Source organism: Homarus americanus, unplaced genomic scaffold (assembly GCF_018991925.1).
Source record: "Homarus americanus isolate GMGI-L3 unplaced genomic scaffold, GMGI_Hamer_2.0 scaffold40565, whole genome shotgun sequence".
Classification (NCBI taxonomy): Eukaryota; Metazoa; Arthropoda; class Malacostraca; order Decapoda; family Nephropidae; genus Homarus; species Homarus americanus.
The window spans coordinates 2,088,115-2,104,053 of NW_024735503.1; the positions used below are offsets into that span (position 1 = coordinate 2,088,115).

At 40.2% G+C, this 15,939-nt stretch overlaps 1 protein-coding gene across 2 annotated transcripts in view; it reads left to right on the plus strand.

The window, feature by feature from the left end:
- Nucleotides 1-15,939, plus strand: part of LOC121871209 (calpain-9-like) — a 124,969-nt gene extending 109,030 nt beyond the window's left edge. For both annotated transcript variants that reach the window (XM_042373400.1, XM_042373401.1), the window contains 14 exons: nucleotides 1,682-1,863; nucleotides 3,144-3,284; nucleotides 4,026-4,200; nucleotides 5,593-5,708; nucleotides 6,164-6,292; nucleotides 7,637-7,809; nucleotides 8,816-9,027; nucleotides 9,430-9,587; nucleotides 9,890-9,959; nucleotides 10,828-10,924; nucleotides 11,209-11,336; nucleotides 11,546-11,738; nucleotides 12,082-12,137; nucleotides 12,375-15,939. In XM_042373400.1, coding sequence (XP_042229334.1) covers nucleotides 1,682-1,863; nucleotides 3,144-3,284; nucleotides 4,026-4,200; nucleotides 5,593-5,708; nucleotides 6,164-6,292; nucleotides 7,637-7,809; nucleotides 8,816-9,027; nucleotides 9,430-9,587; nucleotides 9,890-9,959; nucleotides 10,828-10,924; nucleotides 11,209-11,336; nucleotides 11,546-11,738; nucleotides 12,082-12,137; nucleotides 12,375-12,401 — 1,857 coding nt within the window. In that variant the 3' untranslated portion in view covers nucleotides 12,402-15,939. The remainder of the gene's footprint in view (nucleotides 1-1,681; nucleotides 1,864-3,143; nucleotides 3,285-4,025; nucleotides 4,201-5,592; nucleotides 5,709-6,163; nucleotides 6,293-7,636; nucleotides 7,810-8,815; nucleotides 9,028-9,429; nucleotides 9,588-9,889; nucleotides 9,960-10,827; nucleotides 10,925-11,208; nucleotides 11,337-11,545; nucleotides 11,739-12,081; nucleotides 12,138-12,374) is intronic.

Sequence of the window (15,939 nt, forward strand, 5' to 3'; positions counted from 1 at the left end):
ATAAAACAGACCCTCAAGACGCGATACAGCGATACACGAGCTACTTAAACTCATCGGGATTCTTGGCTATACATTTTCATATCGTTTTCTTACAAGCAGACGAATCATACATGAGGGAAACATGAAAGGAGTCCAGGAAAAATCACACATTGGAACACAAATGCTCTCATGTATTCAAATATCATGTGGGATGGACTGACAGATGTTATTGCCTGAATTCATCTTTCACAACCACGTAAACGAGAGGTTAGGCAACACGTTATGAGTCACCTGAGGGCGTATGAGGGGATATTCTTAGGATCGTGTTTGATTTACCGATTGCTGTTTTTTGTGCATATATTATTTTCGCTGGTGTTCTGTTGGATGTCTAAATGTACATGAGGATTGTTTTTTGGTATATATTATAAAGATATTGTGATTAATCCATAAATAACTGGATATTCTCACAGGTGATGGGAACATAGAGCTGTGAGAAGTCTTTATGGATGTGATCATTAGTATCAAGGAGTCGACAAGTGTTGGCAGGTGACGTACGAAGGTCATTCACAATCCTTCCCTGACACACGGTTGAATATTTTGCCTTATGAGGAAAAAAATAAGATAAAATTGATAAATGATAAATAATGAAGGAGGAAAATACGTAGTTATGGCAATAAGGAGGAAGAGTTTTAAGATGTGGCTAATTAATATTCTGAGATGTCGTGTTAATGTAGGTGAAGAGTTTGATGCTGTGAATGATCAAAGTCTTGGAAGTGGGTCATCGTAGAAGTGGGTTTATGTTGGAGGTGGGTTATGTTGGAGGTGGGTTATATTGCTGGTGGGTCATCATGGAGGTGGGTTATGTTGGAGGTGTGTGAGGTGAGGTTGTTGTAATGGTGTGTGAGGTGAGGTTGTTGTAATGGTGTGTGAGGTGAGGTTGGTGATGGCCGACCAATCTGTCAGGGGACTGGCATGCGGCCAAGGGGAGGTGATGTGACCCAGTAGCTCCTGAATACTAATAATTAGGTTATTACCTGTTCGGTCGGTCACATACCTCAGAGCAGCTAGATGTATGTATGTATGTATGTATGTATGTATGTATGTATGTATGTATGTGTGTATGTATGTATGTATGTATGTATGTATCTATGTTTCACGTGAAGGCGCTCAGGAGGATGAACTTGATATATAAACCTGTGTTCCTCTTTGCTGTTAACATGATGTGTGAATCTGGCCAAGGGTCGAAACGTTACGTAAGAAACAATAGATAAGACCAGTGTTTTACTTACCTCTAGAGATTATAATTATCTGCCTCTACACACGTCTATTTATCGGCTGCTGTCATTGATGTAGACGTTATAATATTACTACTGTGCCTCAACAATCAAGGCGTTTAGAAGCGTATCTCAAGAAGTTATGTCGTGCCTCATAAATCCTAACTCTGACATTCCACTGTAGAAAATAAAGTACAAAAAATATCGCTGTACATTTAGACTGGGACCTTAGGCTATTGTATTGTGGGTAAAAGTTGCTTGACCACCACACTGTCTGCAAGAAATCATTAAACATAATTAGAAAATACAGAAGTTGCTCAGTGTAAATTTTAATGAGAATATCTCTTAATTTGTTATTGAAAGTCAACAATAACTTCTCGTGTCACTCTTGTCTTCCCCACTGACTTACACTTGTGTCCCTCCCGCAGGAGATCTGTGCAAGACCTAAATTCATCGCTGACGGAGCGACGAGGTTTGATGTGGAGCAGGGAGAACTGGGCGACACATGGCTGGTGCAGGCCGTCTCCACCCTCACCCTCACACCCAAGTTCCTCGACAGAGTGGTGCCTCCTGACCAGGCCTTCGACCACACCTACTGCGGTATCTTCAGGTAATAAGTTGAAGGAGTGTGAATATGTGATCCAGTTACACTATACTCGCATAGTTCGTCTTGTGTCACTTGTAAAGATCCCAGTCTGTTCTCGCCTCGCCTACTACCACCGAGCTCTCTTATTTTACTTTACAAATACTAAAAGACAAAAGTTTCAAATATTATGTTTATATGATCAATGTTTCGGTGAGTAGAATGTAAGCAGTATAATGATTTATGTGAGTTTCTCGTCGGTCTTCTCCTGTTTTTTGACGGGAAGACGACGGTAGATGAGGATATCGCTAAATATTTTTTATAGACAGACGCTATATAATATATCTCCTTCTTTCTGTCAAAGAATCACTACTTGAAGGAGACAGGTATCTCAAGATCGTGTTCTGTAGTGCAAACATTCTCAGATTAATATTTATGTCCACTCTATTGACACAGCCTGATGACCTGATATATTCGGTTCCTTATAAGGTGTTTGGTTACGACTTCACGGCTGGCTACAATGGCTGTAAGTTAACACGTCGAGCCATAGTGTACCGACAACTGAACAGAATCAATATGATCTCTCTCTCTCTCTCTCTCTCTCTCTCTCTCTCTCTCTCTCTCTCTCTCTCTCTCTCTCTCTCTCTCTGCTGTAATTCAAAGCCTGTCATAAACATTGATTTGCTATTTGGTGGTGCGTCGCCCTGTGTGTCAGTCATAACACCACCCCGTGTATCAGGTCATTAACTCATTAAAGAAATCCCACATTATACTGTATACCTAAAGATGGGCTGCACGGTGACAGCTGAGGCGAGGCTGATGGTTTAGGGGGGAGGCACCACCACCAGACCGACACACACTGCGGGCGACTCTCCTTGACCGTCACCACCCCGCTTGAGTGGTGTCAGAGCCAGCGTTGACCTGAAATGTTTCTATCATAATTGGGGTGTTGGAGTAGTGGTCGCTGGCATGGGTTCTGGTGCTCTCACGCGTGGCACACCTCACAAAGGATCCAATCTCCCTTTGATGTGCCAACTTTCCATGGTCCATCCTCTCCCCAGGCTTCTCTCTCTCTCTCTCTCTCTCAACTCACCTTAAGTAACTCACGCCTAAATAACGCACCCTAAATAACTCACTCTAAGTAACTCACCCTAAATAACTCACTCTAAGTAACTCACCCTAAATAACTCACTCTAAGTAACTCACTCTAAGTAACTCACCCTAAATAACTCACTCTAAGTAACTCACCCTAAATAACTCACTCTAAGTAACTTACCCTAAATGACTCACTCTGGTTGCTGCCTCAGGTTTAGGTTCTGGCACTTCGGGGACTGGGTAGAGGTGATTATCGATGACCGGCTACCCACCTTCAAAGGCCGCCTCGTCTACCTCCATTCCACCGATCCTTCTGAGTTTTGGGCGGCGTTGTTGGAGAAGGCGTATGCTAAGTGAGTATGAATTTATGATAGTTTATGCCAAGTGAGTATGAATTTATGATAGTTTATGCCAAGTGAGTATGAATTTATGATAGTTTTTGCCAAGTGAGTATGAATTTATTATAGGTTATGCCAAGTGAGTATGAATTTATGATAGTTTATGCCAAGTGAGAAGAATTTATGATAGTTTATGCCAAGTGAGTATGAATTTATGATAGTTTATGCCAAGTGAGTATGAATTTATGATAGTTTATGCCAAGTGAGTATGAATTTATGATAGTATATGCCAAGTGAGTATGAATTTATGATAGTTTATGCCAAGTGAGTATGAATTTATGATAGTATATGCCAAGTGAGTATGAATTTATGATAGTTTATGCCAAGTGAGTATGAATTTATGATAGTTTATGCCAAGTGAGTATGAATTTATGATAGTTTATGCCAAGTGAGTATGAATTTATGATAGTTTATGCCAAGTGAGTATGAATTTATGATAGTTTTTGCCAAGTGAGTATGAATTTATGATAGTTTATGCCAAGTGAGAAGAATTTATGATAGTTTTTGCCAAGTGAGTATGAATTTATGATAGTTTATGCCAAGTGAGAAGAATTTATGATAGTTTATGCCAAGTGAGTTATAACTTACTCCTCGTATACGATGATATATTAAAAGCTATTCCGTTCACCTGATCATCCTACCTGTGTTTATACCTAATAACATGTAATTAACAAGTCCCCTTTCCCGTTGCTACAGGTTGTACGGGAGTTATGAGGCACTGCAGCAGGGGTTCACGACGAGGGCGCTGCAAGATCTGACGGGGGGCATCGTGCAGAGTTTTAGCCTCACCATGCAAGACAAGTTCCTCACCTACCAGGTTCTCAACTCTGCCGTGCCTCGCTCCACCCTCCTGGTCGCCTCCATCAACCTGGTGTGTGTCCCCTTCCTACCCCTGTCATCTTGTGTTGTCTGTAGTGTTGCGAGTCTTTCCTCAGTCATCTAGTGTTATCTTTAATGTTGCGAGTCTTTCCTCAGTCATCTTGTGTTGCCCGTAGTGTTTCCTCAGTCATCTAGTGTTCACTGTAGTGCTGCATGATCGTCCGAGACTCGCCATATTCAAGAACAGTTATGGGGTGTTCGACTCCATTTACGATGACCTTCTTGCCCTCATCTTTTTCCAGCAATATCGCCTTTGACACATGGAACTCTGCACTTTTCGAAGCTTTGGAGGAGTCTCGAAGCAAGTTTCCTGGTGGGAATTATTAGCTAGTGCTGTACTCAAAATATAGAAACTTCGAGATATCTCCAGAGCTCGAAAAGGTAGTTATTCCTGAAACAAGATCAGGGCAAGAAGGTCATCGTAAAGGGCGTCGTACACCCCATGACTGTTCTTGACTGGTGTATCGAGCTGGTCACTGTAGGCCTACAGTGACCAGCTGTTTAAGGCAATTCCTGTTTGACATCAGTATTTTGTGCTCATTTTTAAGTCTATTTTTCTCTCTTGTTTACTCACACCTTTGTTTACCCACACCGTTGTTTACCCACACCTTTGTTTACCCACACCTTTGTTTACCCACACCTTTGTTTACCCACACCTTTGCTTACCCACACCTTTGTTTACCCACACCTTTATTTACCCACACCATTGTTTACCCACACCTTTGTTTACTTCATCATTGTTTACCTTTGCCCCTCACATAAAACACTAATCCGTCCTTCTGCGTTGAATAAATGTTTTTTTATTTATTGGACTTTTTTGGTGAATATTTAACATATTTATATATTGTTGTTCTAGAGTATAAATTTCCTGTTTGGATTTTGAAAGCTTTAGAGGCATACCTGTTTTTTATTTTATTTTTTTAAGAGTCGACAATTCAGGCTTTTCCTAATGTCATGTTATGTTCAGATACTTTTGTACAGTTTCTGAATACATTATAAATTAATACCCGAATTTTCTTGCAAAAGTAAAATTAAATCGTACTCTGAATATAAAATTAAAAAATGATAATAAGACTATTGTGTTTTGTGTGAGCCATATAATGATGATTATCTTCCTCCCCTCTCCCCCCTCCCTCCTCCTCCCTCTCCCCCCTCCTCCCTCCTTCCCCTCCTCCTCCTTCCCCTCCTCCTCCTTCCCTCTCCCCCCTCTCCCCCCTCCCTCCTCCTGCCCTCCTCCTTCCCCTCCCCTCCTCCCCTCCTCCTCTTCCCTCCCTCCTCCTTCCCCTCCTCCTCCTTCCCCTCCTCCTCCTTCCCCTCCTCCTCCTGCTCCTCCTCCTCCTTCCTCTCTTTCTTCTCCCCTCCTCCTTCGTCAAAAAAAAATCAGGAGAAGGACACCAAGAGGAACCTGCGACTAAGGAACGGACTGGTGACGCAACATGCCTACAGCGTCACGGGGCTAGCCAGGGTCAGGAGCAAGCTGGGTGAAACTCCTCTGGTCAGGTGGGTTCTCAGCTATAACACACACACACACAGGTCAGCTTCTCTCTCAGGCATGGTGTCCAGGCCCTCATTCTCTCTCGTGTCAGTGTTACATAATCATTAGTATTTCTCGTCAGTGTTACTTGCCGATAGGATTTAAATGTGGTATTTTTCTACCTGCATTTATCCGAAAGCTTTTATTTTTTAATTAACACCACACCTGTGTTACCTGTGACTACAGTCTGCTTCAGATTGAAAATATCAAAATGTTACTTTCTGGTATTTCGACATTTTTACCTCTCCAGGATAACACGTTGATAATAATAAATACTAAATGACTGTAATCTTTTACCTATAAACCTTGTTTGATTACTGCATATAATTTTTTTTCCAGAGTATTGTTCTAATGTTATGTTGCCAACGTATTCATAATTACCACAAATAAACAGTTTATTAATAATCATATGTTTCCCCAGACTGAGGAACCCCTGGGGGCGTGGTGAGTGGAACGGCCCCTGGAGTGAACGGTCGTGGGAGTGGGACTCTCTGTCAGAACGGGACAAAGTGTTGCTCTCCGTCAGGGTGAAGAACGACGGAGAATTTTGGTGAGTTGAGAGTAGATGATGGTCTGTCACAGCTCAGTGACGGAGTAACACACGTGATGGTCCATTGTGGGGAGAAATTGAACACCATTAAGTTATAACGAATATATATATAGGGTTTACGACGAAAAATGAAAGTTTAAAAAAGTTTATAAAAAAATTGATGGTTATTGTGAGAGCCGATTGGTGTGTGTTGGACTCTTGTGATGTTTGTTCTGGAGATAAAATTGTTGGTAATGAACACTATCATCCTTCCACCTGTTCTCCTGCCTTCACCCCTCTCACCAGAATTATAGATCAGTTCATGTCAATAATTAAGTGTTCCATCCCCGAGCACAGGAAGATATATGGCTATTTCCTCTATAACTTATCTAGTAAACTCACCACCTCGCTGCCTGAATTTATAACCTAAATTTAAAAGGGATTTATTATAATCTCTCGCTATATCATAAAATTGTCAACGAGATAGAAACAGAACTTCTTAGGTGTATCCGGACCAAACAGGACTCGAACTCCTGACATATTGGTGAGAGATACGTACGTTACCGCTTTGCCACCAGATGTTTTCGTCTCATCTCATAACGCTTTCGAACCATCTCTACGTAGTTTAGGTAATAACAAGATTATGGTCAGATGGAGATGAATGAGTGAAAGATGGAGAGTCAAATCCGTAGAAATATCTTTAGTATTTTTCCAGATACTGACAGAATTGTGTGTTCCAGAATATCCTCAAGTTAAGTGAGTCAGCATTCGACTAACACCTCAAGGACAGGGGAGAGGTAGATCTTGCTGCTCTTACAGAAATTCTGATCTTCACTTAATCTTTCCTGTGAGGGGAGTTTTACCACGTTAATACCCTCCATGTTGTCTATTGGATTGCAGCAAGATGAATGAAATAGTAATCCTTTATAGCTGAGTTAATCTTCAATATGTTCATCCTTTGTTTCACTAAATCATTCCTCACTTACTGCTGCTGGGGACAAACTTTTATCATTCCTATTGAACAACATCAGGGATATTCTTCACCACTCTGTCGTTCACTTCTTCCTACACGACAACGTTGAATAAGATCATATGTCAAGGGAAAATATAAATTCCCATCCACAATGACGACAACTGGACACCTATAACTAAAAGATGGAGTGGAGGAGGGAACTTGAGCTGTACTGGTGATGTGGTAACTGGCTTGGACATAAACTGAGGATAGCGTTAATGTGGCCAGGTGACTGTATGTGTCAGAACCGTCAATTATCATGTATAGGTATATCTGACACCATGGGTACTTTCGTTGCGACACCTTGATAAGTTACAAGTATCCAAGCGTATAATTTTCTCCTTCACCTCCAGGATGGCGTTTGAGGACTTCGCTCGTCACTTTACTCACCTGGACCTGGTACACGTTGGGCCAGATGACTGGATGAACGAGCCAGCTCTCCACTCTAAGAAACCGTGGCGGGCGGTGCTAGCCAGACGCCGTTGGAGAGCAGGATATAACGCCGGCGGAGGTCCTCATCATCTTGGTCAGTAGTTACCTGTGCTTAGTGTAGCCAGATGTGTTTACCTGTACTTAGTGTAGCCAGATGTGTTTACCTGTACTTAGTATAGCCAGATGTGTTTACCTGTACTTAGTGTAGCCAGATGTGTTTACCTGTACTTAGTGTAGCCAGATGTGTTTACCTGTACTTAGTGTAGCCAGATGTGTTTACCTGTACTTAGTGTAGCCAGATGTGTTTACCTGTACTTAGTGTAGCCAGATAGTGATAATGTTACAGCCAGATGTTATCCCACGAGCTCAAGATGATGTTGATGTCATCGCTCTATAGCAACTTAGACAATAGTACTTTGCTTGGTTAGCTTTATTATTTATAGGCAGTTGATTACAATATTGATACCAGCTATAGTTCTTACGATAAATAGAATAAATTAGAAAAAAAAAACAAGCATAAAGACTAAGAAGTGATAAGAAACGAAAGAGAGATACAAAAATTGAACTCTGTAGATGGGTTGGTGAGAATATAAATGCAAGGAAATAGTTGGATTGGATTTCAGAAGTAAAAAGTAAACATACTGACACATGACGTAATATACAAGAACAATAACATTTTTGATGCCCGTGTTGTCAGGACTAAAGGGGGGGAGGGGGTATATTAGATGAAGGAATCCAGTTATAATGTTTATTTAACGAGAGTAACACAAGGGAAATATTAACAGGTAAGACTAAAGATAATGAAGGTGATAAAGAGTGAGTGTAAACAGTGAGAACACAACATAAGACTGAGGTAAGCCTTTAGGTCTGGCAGTACTCAGGGCCTTTCTGTCTCTCTTCCACCTACCTTAGTTCTTCACTCTAATTGTTTTCATATTAAATACATCCTCGCTGCTTTTGCTATTATGGTTATCACATTTTCTTCGTGTTTTTCTTTATTCTTCCCCCGTATAAGAGTCTCTACAGTTTCTGATGACCAAAGACAATGTATTCCCCCTGTCTTAAGATCATTCTAAACCTCCTCTTGTTGTTGTGTTCAGAGACGACTGCGATGAATCCACAGTTCCACGTGCAGATCCCGCGGGTGGGTGTGTCCAAGTGTCACGTGGTAGTGTCGGTGACTCAGCACTATCACACCTTCCTCTCGGCTCAAGATAACAAGAAGCGTTACCATCTACACCCCATTGGCTTCGCTGTCTATGAGATTCCTCCTAATGTGACTCGCCTCACCACCGCCTTTGTTAATGAACACGTAATTTACCTACAGTGTCAACCTTACCTCACATTGATGTAGTTGTTTTTGGTTCTTGGCGACACATTTCTCTGCCACAAGATATTATATGCTGTGGCTTTAATTATATCCGATTGTTACTCGAGAATGTGTTTATTCACAGAAATACAAATGAAGAACATATTTTGATATAATCTATACGTTATATTTTACACTTGTTACGTGAATATCAGGAACCATAACCCATTTTAGTGTAACAAAATGTGACTTATTTTAATACCATTTTTCATAATTTGTATAAGACAATATTGTTCTTACTGTATAATGTCGTAGTTGTTTGTCTTTATTTTATAGTTTTAATGAATGTTAAGTTGGTTTATAATGCATTTAGATACATTATCGATATATATATATTCTACACAGCGGCCAATGGACGTGACGTCACACAGCATGGCCAGAGAGACAGTGACGTTCTTCACTCTGCCTCCAGGGGACTACATGGTGGTCCCTCACACAGCTCACGCCAACTCCGATGCCAAATTCCTCCTCCGGATCCTTACAGACGAACAGAGCAACATCTGGTGGGTGACGCCTCGCTAATGTCTCCTGGTGTTAGTGTGTTATGACAAGTTTTATTGCTAACGAAGGCTATTAACGCTGATTAACTACTGGTAATGTTAATATAAATCCTTAGGCGTCCATTAACACCTCTACAAACACACACACACACACACACACACACACACTATACACGCGTACATACACACAAACTCTCACCAACAGTTTCACAGAGACACAAGTATTAGACAATATTCTTCTGGACAACACCTGTATTGATTTACCTTAATGATGAGACTGTAAACATTGACTGTTTGTATCACAGGGAAGTGAACGAAGACAACATGGTGTTTCGATCCATCAGCTTGGAGAGGTTGGACGATGGTCACAAGTTGGTGAGTAACTACTATTACTACTACTACTACTACTACTACTACTACTACTACTACTACTACTACTACTACCACTACTACTTTTACCTTTACTATTTCAGTTACTTCTACTACTACCACTTTTACCTTTACTATTTCAGCTACTTCTACTACTACTACTATTGATACTGATTATGATAACAATAACAGTAATAATAATAGTAATTATAATTATGAAGAATAACAATAATAAACGGCATATTAAGAAGTACAGGAACTAGAGGTTTAAAATATACAACATACAAAATATAAGGCACAATATTAGGTAGAGTTTCACACGGTCAATGTCATCACAGCTAAACCACATCACCAGGTATGAGCCGTCGAGAGCGCCTGCCTTATAGTACGTCATAAAACTAACCTAATACACCATTCAATTTCCGGGACAGAACCATCAGTGTGTCTTGCAGGGGGTTAATGGGCTGTTAGTGAGACACACACTACAACTTACTGATCTAGTTGTATTTCTGTGATACTTTCTCTGTGGAGGTTTTGTGTATTATCGGATGTGTGTGTGTTTTTGTATATAGAAATGTGTGTGTTCTATACTTATGTGTGTGTGTATGTATGTTTCCATGGTATATGTTTGTGTAATGTATAAATGTGTAGTGTGTGTGTGTGTGTCCATACAGGTGAGTGTTTGCCAGTGTCTGTGTGTGTTTACTCTCTCTCTCTCTCTCTCTCTCTCGTCACTGTAAGTCATTTGTGTTATATCTTTTTAATCAATTTGATCTTTTCATCTATATTTTTTCATTAATTTTGTCTTTTTCTATCCTTTCTTCACGTCATCTTGTAGTGTCTTCCCTCACTCTGACGTTTCATTGTCTTCCAGCGTGACGGGCGGGTGATGTTACAGAAGATGTTGCAGAAGTACCCGCCAGAGCTGGACCCTCATCTCTTCCACAAGTTCCTCAAGACACACTGGAAACGTGAGTACCATAACCACTACTTTTGTCACCGTTACTAATATTACCGTATAGTTACCGTTAAAAGTCTCGTCACCTCTTCTACTCTACGCGACCCCAAGATTGAGACTCGTGAATCTGTTTGTGTGGCTAATGGGTAGCGTGGACACTAGTACGTAAATATCACTACAGGGGATAAAGGAACAATTTTGGTGCGTGAAAAAAAAAATATATACAAAATTTCCTTACTGGTATTTCTGACTGTTTAGAATAATTATTGTTTGATTATAGAGTTTGTTTTGTTTCAGAGTTTCTGGTGGAAAAGCCGAGCCTAGAGTTAGTCAAGAGCCTCATAATGTTGCGAGACTTTAATATAAGCGGCCGGGTGTCTCTGGTGGATGTTCCAGGACTCCTTATTATGCTTCAGTTTTGGAAGGTTGGTGCCTCCCACCTTCCCTCCCTCCATAGTTTCAAACTATTAATTTACAAGAATGTTTATAGTCTACATGATTATTTATGGCCAGTTAGAAGTTTCCAAAGAAGATAAATACATAGAAGTTATTTCTATTCGGTCATTATCCCTATTTAGTATAACATTTATATTATTATAGTCATGTGAGTATGACAACACCTGTTCTCCCTCAGACGGCCTTCCTCAAGTTTGACAGGAGCCACACGGGGAAGACGTCCTCCTACCACCTGCGGCCGGCGCTGTGGGAGGCCGGAGTCACTGTCTCTAACAAGGTGCTCGAGTGTCTGGTGCTCAGGTTCGCCAAAAACCGAGTTCTTACATCTGAGGCTTTCCTGATGGCTCTTGTGAGGCTCCACCTGTCACATGGTAAGAGGTCATCCTTCTTCTCGTAGTTCATAAAGCACATCCTATTGTTACTTACATAGTATTGTTACTTACATATACGTCACAATGTTACATGCACATAATATTGTCACTTACACACTATTGTTACATACAGATACACATTATGTACACATAATATTACATAATATGTGGTTTGTGTACATGCTGTTCGTTACACTGTACTACACGTTACAGTTGTCTCAGGAAAATGAATCAGTAAACATGTATATTTTCTATATATTTACTGTACAGTTTAGATGATAATTTCAGTTGACTTGTATTATATAATGTTGGACTATATACTGACTTGTTTTCTCCCCTACAGAGCGTTATCACAGCATAGACACAAAGATGAAAGGAAACCCATTATCATTAGAGGAGGTAAGATGATTCGCCCAAACTTCACATTTAATTAATTTTTCCAATTTTAAATATAATAATAAATACTTGAGATTCATAAAGCTCTTATTGTCTTGTTCTCGTATTATAATGAAGAACTTTATCTAACACTCTCACCGCAGACATAGGACTCATACTGGTACTATTACTTAAATTTCGTCTTCCATTGTCTCATTTTCCATGTTAAAGTGACTAATGATATCATTCCTCTCTTTTCAGATGATTCTCATGACGACATACTCTTGATACTCTTAACTGTAATATAGAAATTAAATTATACTGGACACGGGACATTAAGTCAGTCAGTTTACCGTGAGGAGGAAGACGTGTGGGGCGGGGGCAGGTCTGGGGGGACGATCTCCACACCTTCACCAGCGGACAAGAAGAAGCAGGGTAACAGGAGGATTGTTCGCTGCTGTCACGCTTATGGATACGACATTTATTTTTACTTCTAAGGAAATATGTTGAGGTATAAATACTGGGTCACAAACCTCACTGATAAGCGCGCGGCACAGCTGGAGAACCGGTGACTGACACTTCCGAGTCGTAATATTTTCCACTAAGAATTGCGAGACACTAACATATAAACTTTGGTACCATGAATTTGTGCAGACCCAGACAAAAATATGCTCAACTGTGTAACTCGTAACTCAGTCTGTGAGGATAACTTTAACTCCTGAGTGATGTACGAGGGTGTATAGCGTCGCTTCTTTTATCTCGGAAACATCTTGGAAATTTTGTTTCATAAAGTAAGGTTGTATATAACATATATTGTCTATATAGCACATTGTCTTATATGTAAATAATATATTTCATTCATGCCTCAACAAGTAATTAAATATATTTGTCTCTTAGACGCCTCTAGTAATGTTGTTATTGTGTAGTGTGCTTGGTCAGTCCAGGGCTGCGGGCACACTGTTATGTTCAGCCTGGACCTGCCTACTGCTGGCCGTGTAGGAAGTCCCTGGGCCTAGGGTGGAAGGCCAGATCGTCAGTACCTGGACATAAGAGAGTTGAACTGGTCCTGGTCAATGGGTTCAGCTCTTGGTGTGTGCAGGAACCTGATCCGTTTCGTTCAACACTCAGTTCAGTTCAGTTCAGTTCAGTACAGTGCAGTACGTCATAAATCTATCCAAGGGAATCATTCGCCTTGTATGATCGCTCTCATTGGATAGCTTTTACCGATGTTAGACACATACTATGGTGTAATTTAGTAACAACTACAGTACGGTTTTTAGCTTCTGTTACAAGAGTTGATCAAGTTTGATCTTACCATAACTTATTGTCTATTGCAGCCCCCCCAAAGCTTTGTTCTTGTTCATATCAACAAACTCTTGAAGAAAAAATAATCACTCATACATGAACCATATCTACTGTTTATCTTAATGTTAACTACTAAACTACCTCGTTAACATTAATCTCCTTTTTGGTATATTCCATAGACTACTTTATCATGAGAGGTTAGGTGGTGTAGAGTCAGCACCATATTGCGTACTTGTTAACACGACCACTCCCCTCTCTCAAGAACCTCTCAGTACACCTTTGTCTTGAGTTGGTCGCTGGTGCTGCCATCTCTCCTCCTCTTGTTTAGTGTAATCAAAAATACATTAATAAGCTTAACCGTTCTACTCTCACTTTTCACCAAAGATTCTTCAGCAGTACCTTGGTAACGACCCCCAATAGTACCTTGGTAACGACCCTAACAGTACCTTGGTAACGACCCCAACAGTACCTTGGTAACGATCCCAACAGTACCTTGGTAAATACCCCAACAGTACCTTAGTAACGACCCCAACAGTACCTTGGTAACGACCCCAACAGTACCTTGGTAACGACCCCCAACAGTACCTTGGTAACGACCCCCAACAGTACCTTGGTAAATACCCCAACAGTACCTTGGTAACGACCCCCAACAGTACCTTGGTAACTACCCCAACAGTACCTTGGTAACTACCCCAACAGTACCTTGATAACGTGACAAGTTTGTTACTGCGTCTTCACACGTAATTATCTTGTCCGGGTTTTCACTACAACATTATTACATCTCAGTTCATGTTGTGAGAGACAGACGCACACACAGGCACTCCTCTCATTCTCCTTGAAGGGATCAGGATATTCATGTCATCTTAGTCCTTTGGAAGTTATATAAATATCGAGTTTTTAATTTATTTGTTTAATATATATTACAATTGATTTCAACCTTTCATAAATACAATAATGAATGACACCTTCCCACACCTCCACATCTTCCCCACACCCATACACTTCCCCACGTCTTACCACAGTTCCCCACACCCCTATACACAGACAGACAGACTTAAAACCTTTAGATTAGACACCCATCGACCTAACTGGCCAATAGGGAAGGTTTTACAAGTATAATATATATTTTGTGTTAGTTGGTTCAGAAACTGCAAAACGTCATTAAATATTTATCAGTACAGCTAAAAATTAAGCACATTATTTTAACCGCGTCGTCAAGTAGTGTTCAATGTACGGTCATTTTAACTAAGTGTTGAAGCTGGGGTAAAAGTATATGAAAATTCACATCTTTATTTTAACAACTTTCGGTACTTAATGCCAAACAAAGTCTCTCTCTACTTTATTACTTTACAATTTATCACTATGACAAATGTTTGGTAATCAAGTATTATTATTTAATCAACGCATTCTTTAACTAATGACAAACTTAAAGTACAACTCATGTGGTAGGCTTCTGTATGTGTGGGTAAAGCTGAGTTGAGTACCACGACTAGCAAACACTTGGTTCCAGTGTGTCGTGGAGCGGCGAGCGTAGGAGGCGGACTAAGACAGTTAATTAACACTAGCGTCACCTGCCAGTCAAGTTAATAACAGCTACTTCACCCTCGCAACATGACGTTTACTAAGGCAGAATTTCGAGTTCATTTGTACGTAAAGTCTTAGCTAGAGTATTAAGCTGCGTTTTTATGACTCGTGAAACTGGGACAGATGGTAGTTCTCTTGACGCTATATTGAGTCACTTGCTCTGTAGCGATCACCTACTGTGCTTATAGATATACAATACCTGTTATTATTGTGGGAATGGAACTTTGTATCAGGTGTGTGTGTGTGTGTGTGTGTGTGTGTGTTTTGGGTGTATGATTAAAAAACAGTATTGTCTTATGCAATAAAAGCCAAATTGTATTACTAATTATAATCTCTTAAGTTTTCCGTAAAAGCTTATGAAGTTTCCATCATATATTCTGTATGACAAGGAACGTGTGATCTGGAGAGCCATTATAAACTCTGACCTCACCTCACTCTTGGTCTTTATAAACTCTGACCTCATCTCACTCTTTGGTCTTTATAAACTCTGACTTCACCTCACTCTTTGGTCTTTATAAACTCTGACCTCACCTCACTCTTTGGTCTTTATAAACTCTGACCTCACTTCACTCTTTGGTCTTTATAAACTCTGACCTCACCTCACTCTCTGGTCTTTATAAACTCTGACCTCACCTCACTCTCTGGTCTTTTGTTCATACAGCCTTAGTCTTAATCTTCTTTGTGATGTAGACAAAGTGCAGCACAAATATGTGAACGACTCTTTTTAACTGTAATATGTACTGTTTGTAATGAAGCTTAAGCTGCAGAAGAAAGCTTTAACATAGAGGTGTCAAACCAAAGAAAAAGAGTAATATATAATTATATATCTATATTGTGTGTAAATCGTTCTTCTCTCGCCTTTATCTGTACAGGTAAAATATGTACATACTTTTGGACCGGTGTAAACAACATGTAAATAAATATTTATCCTGGATAA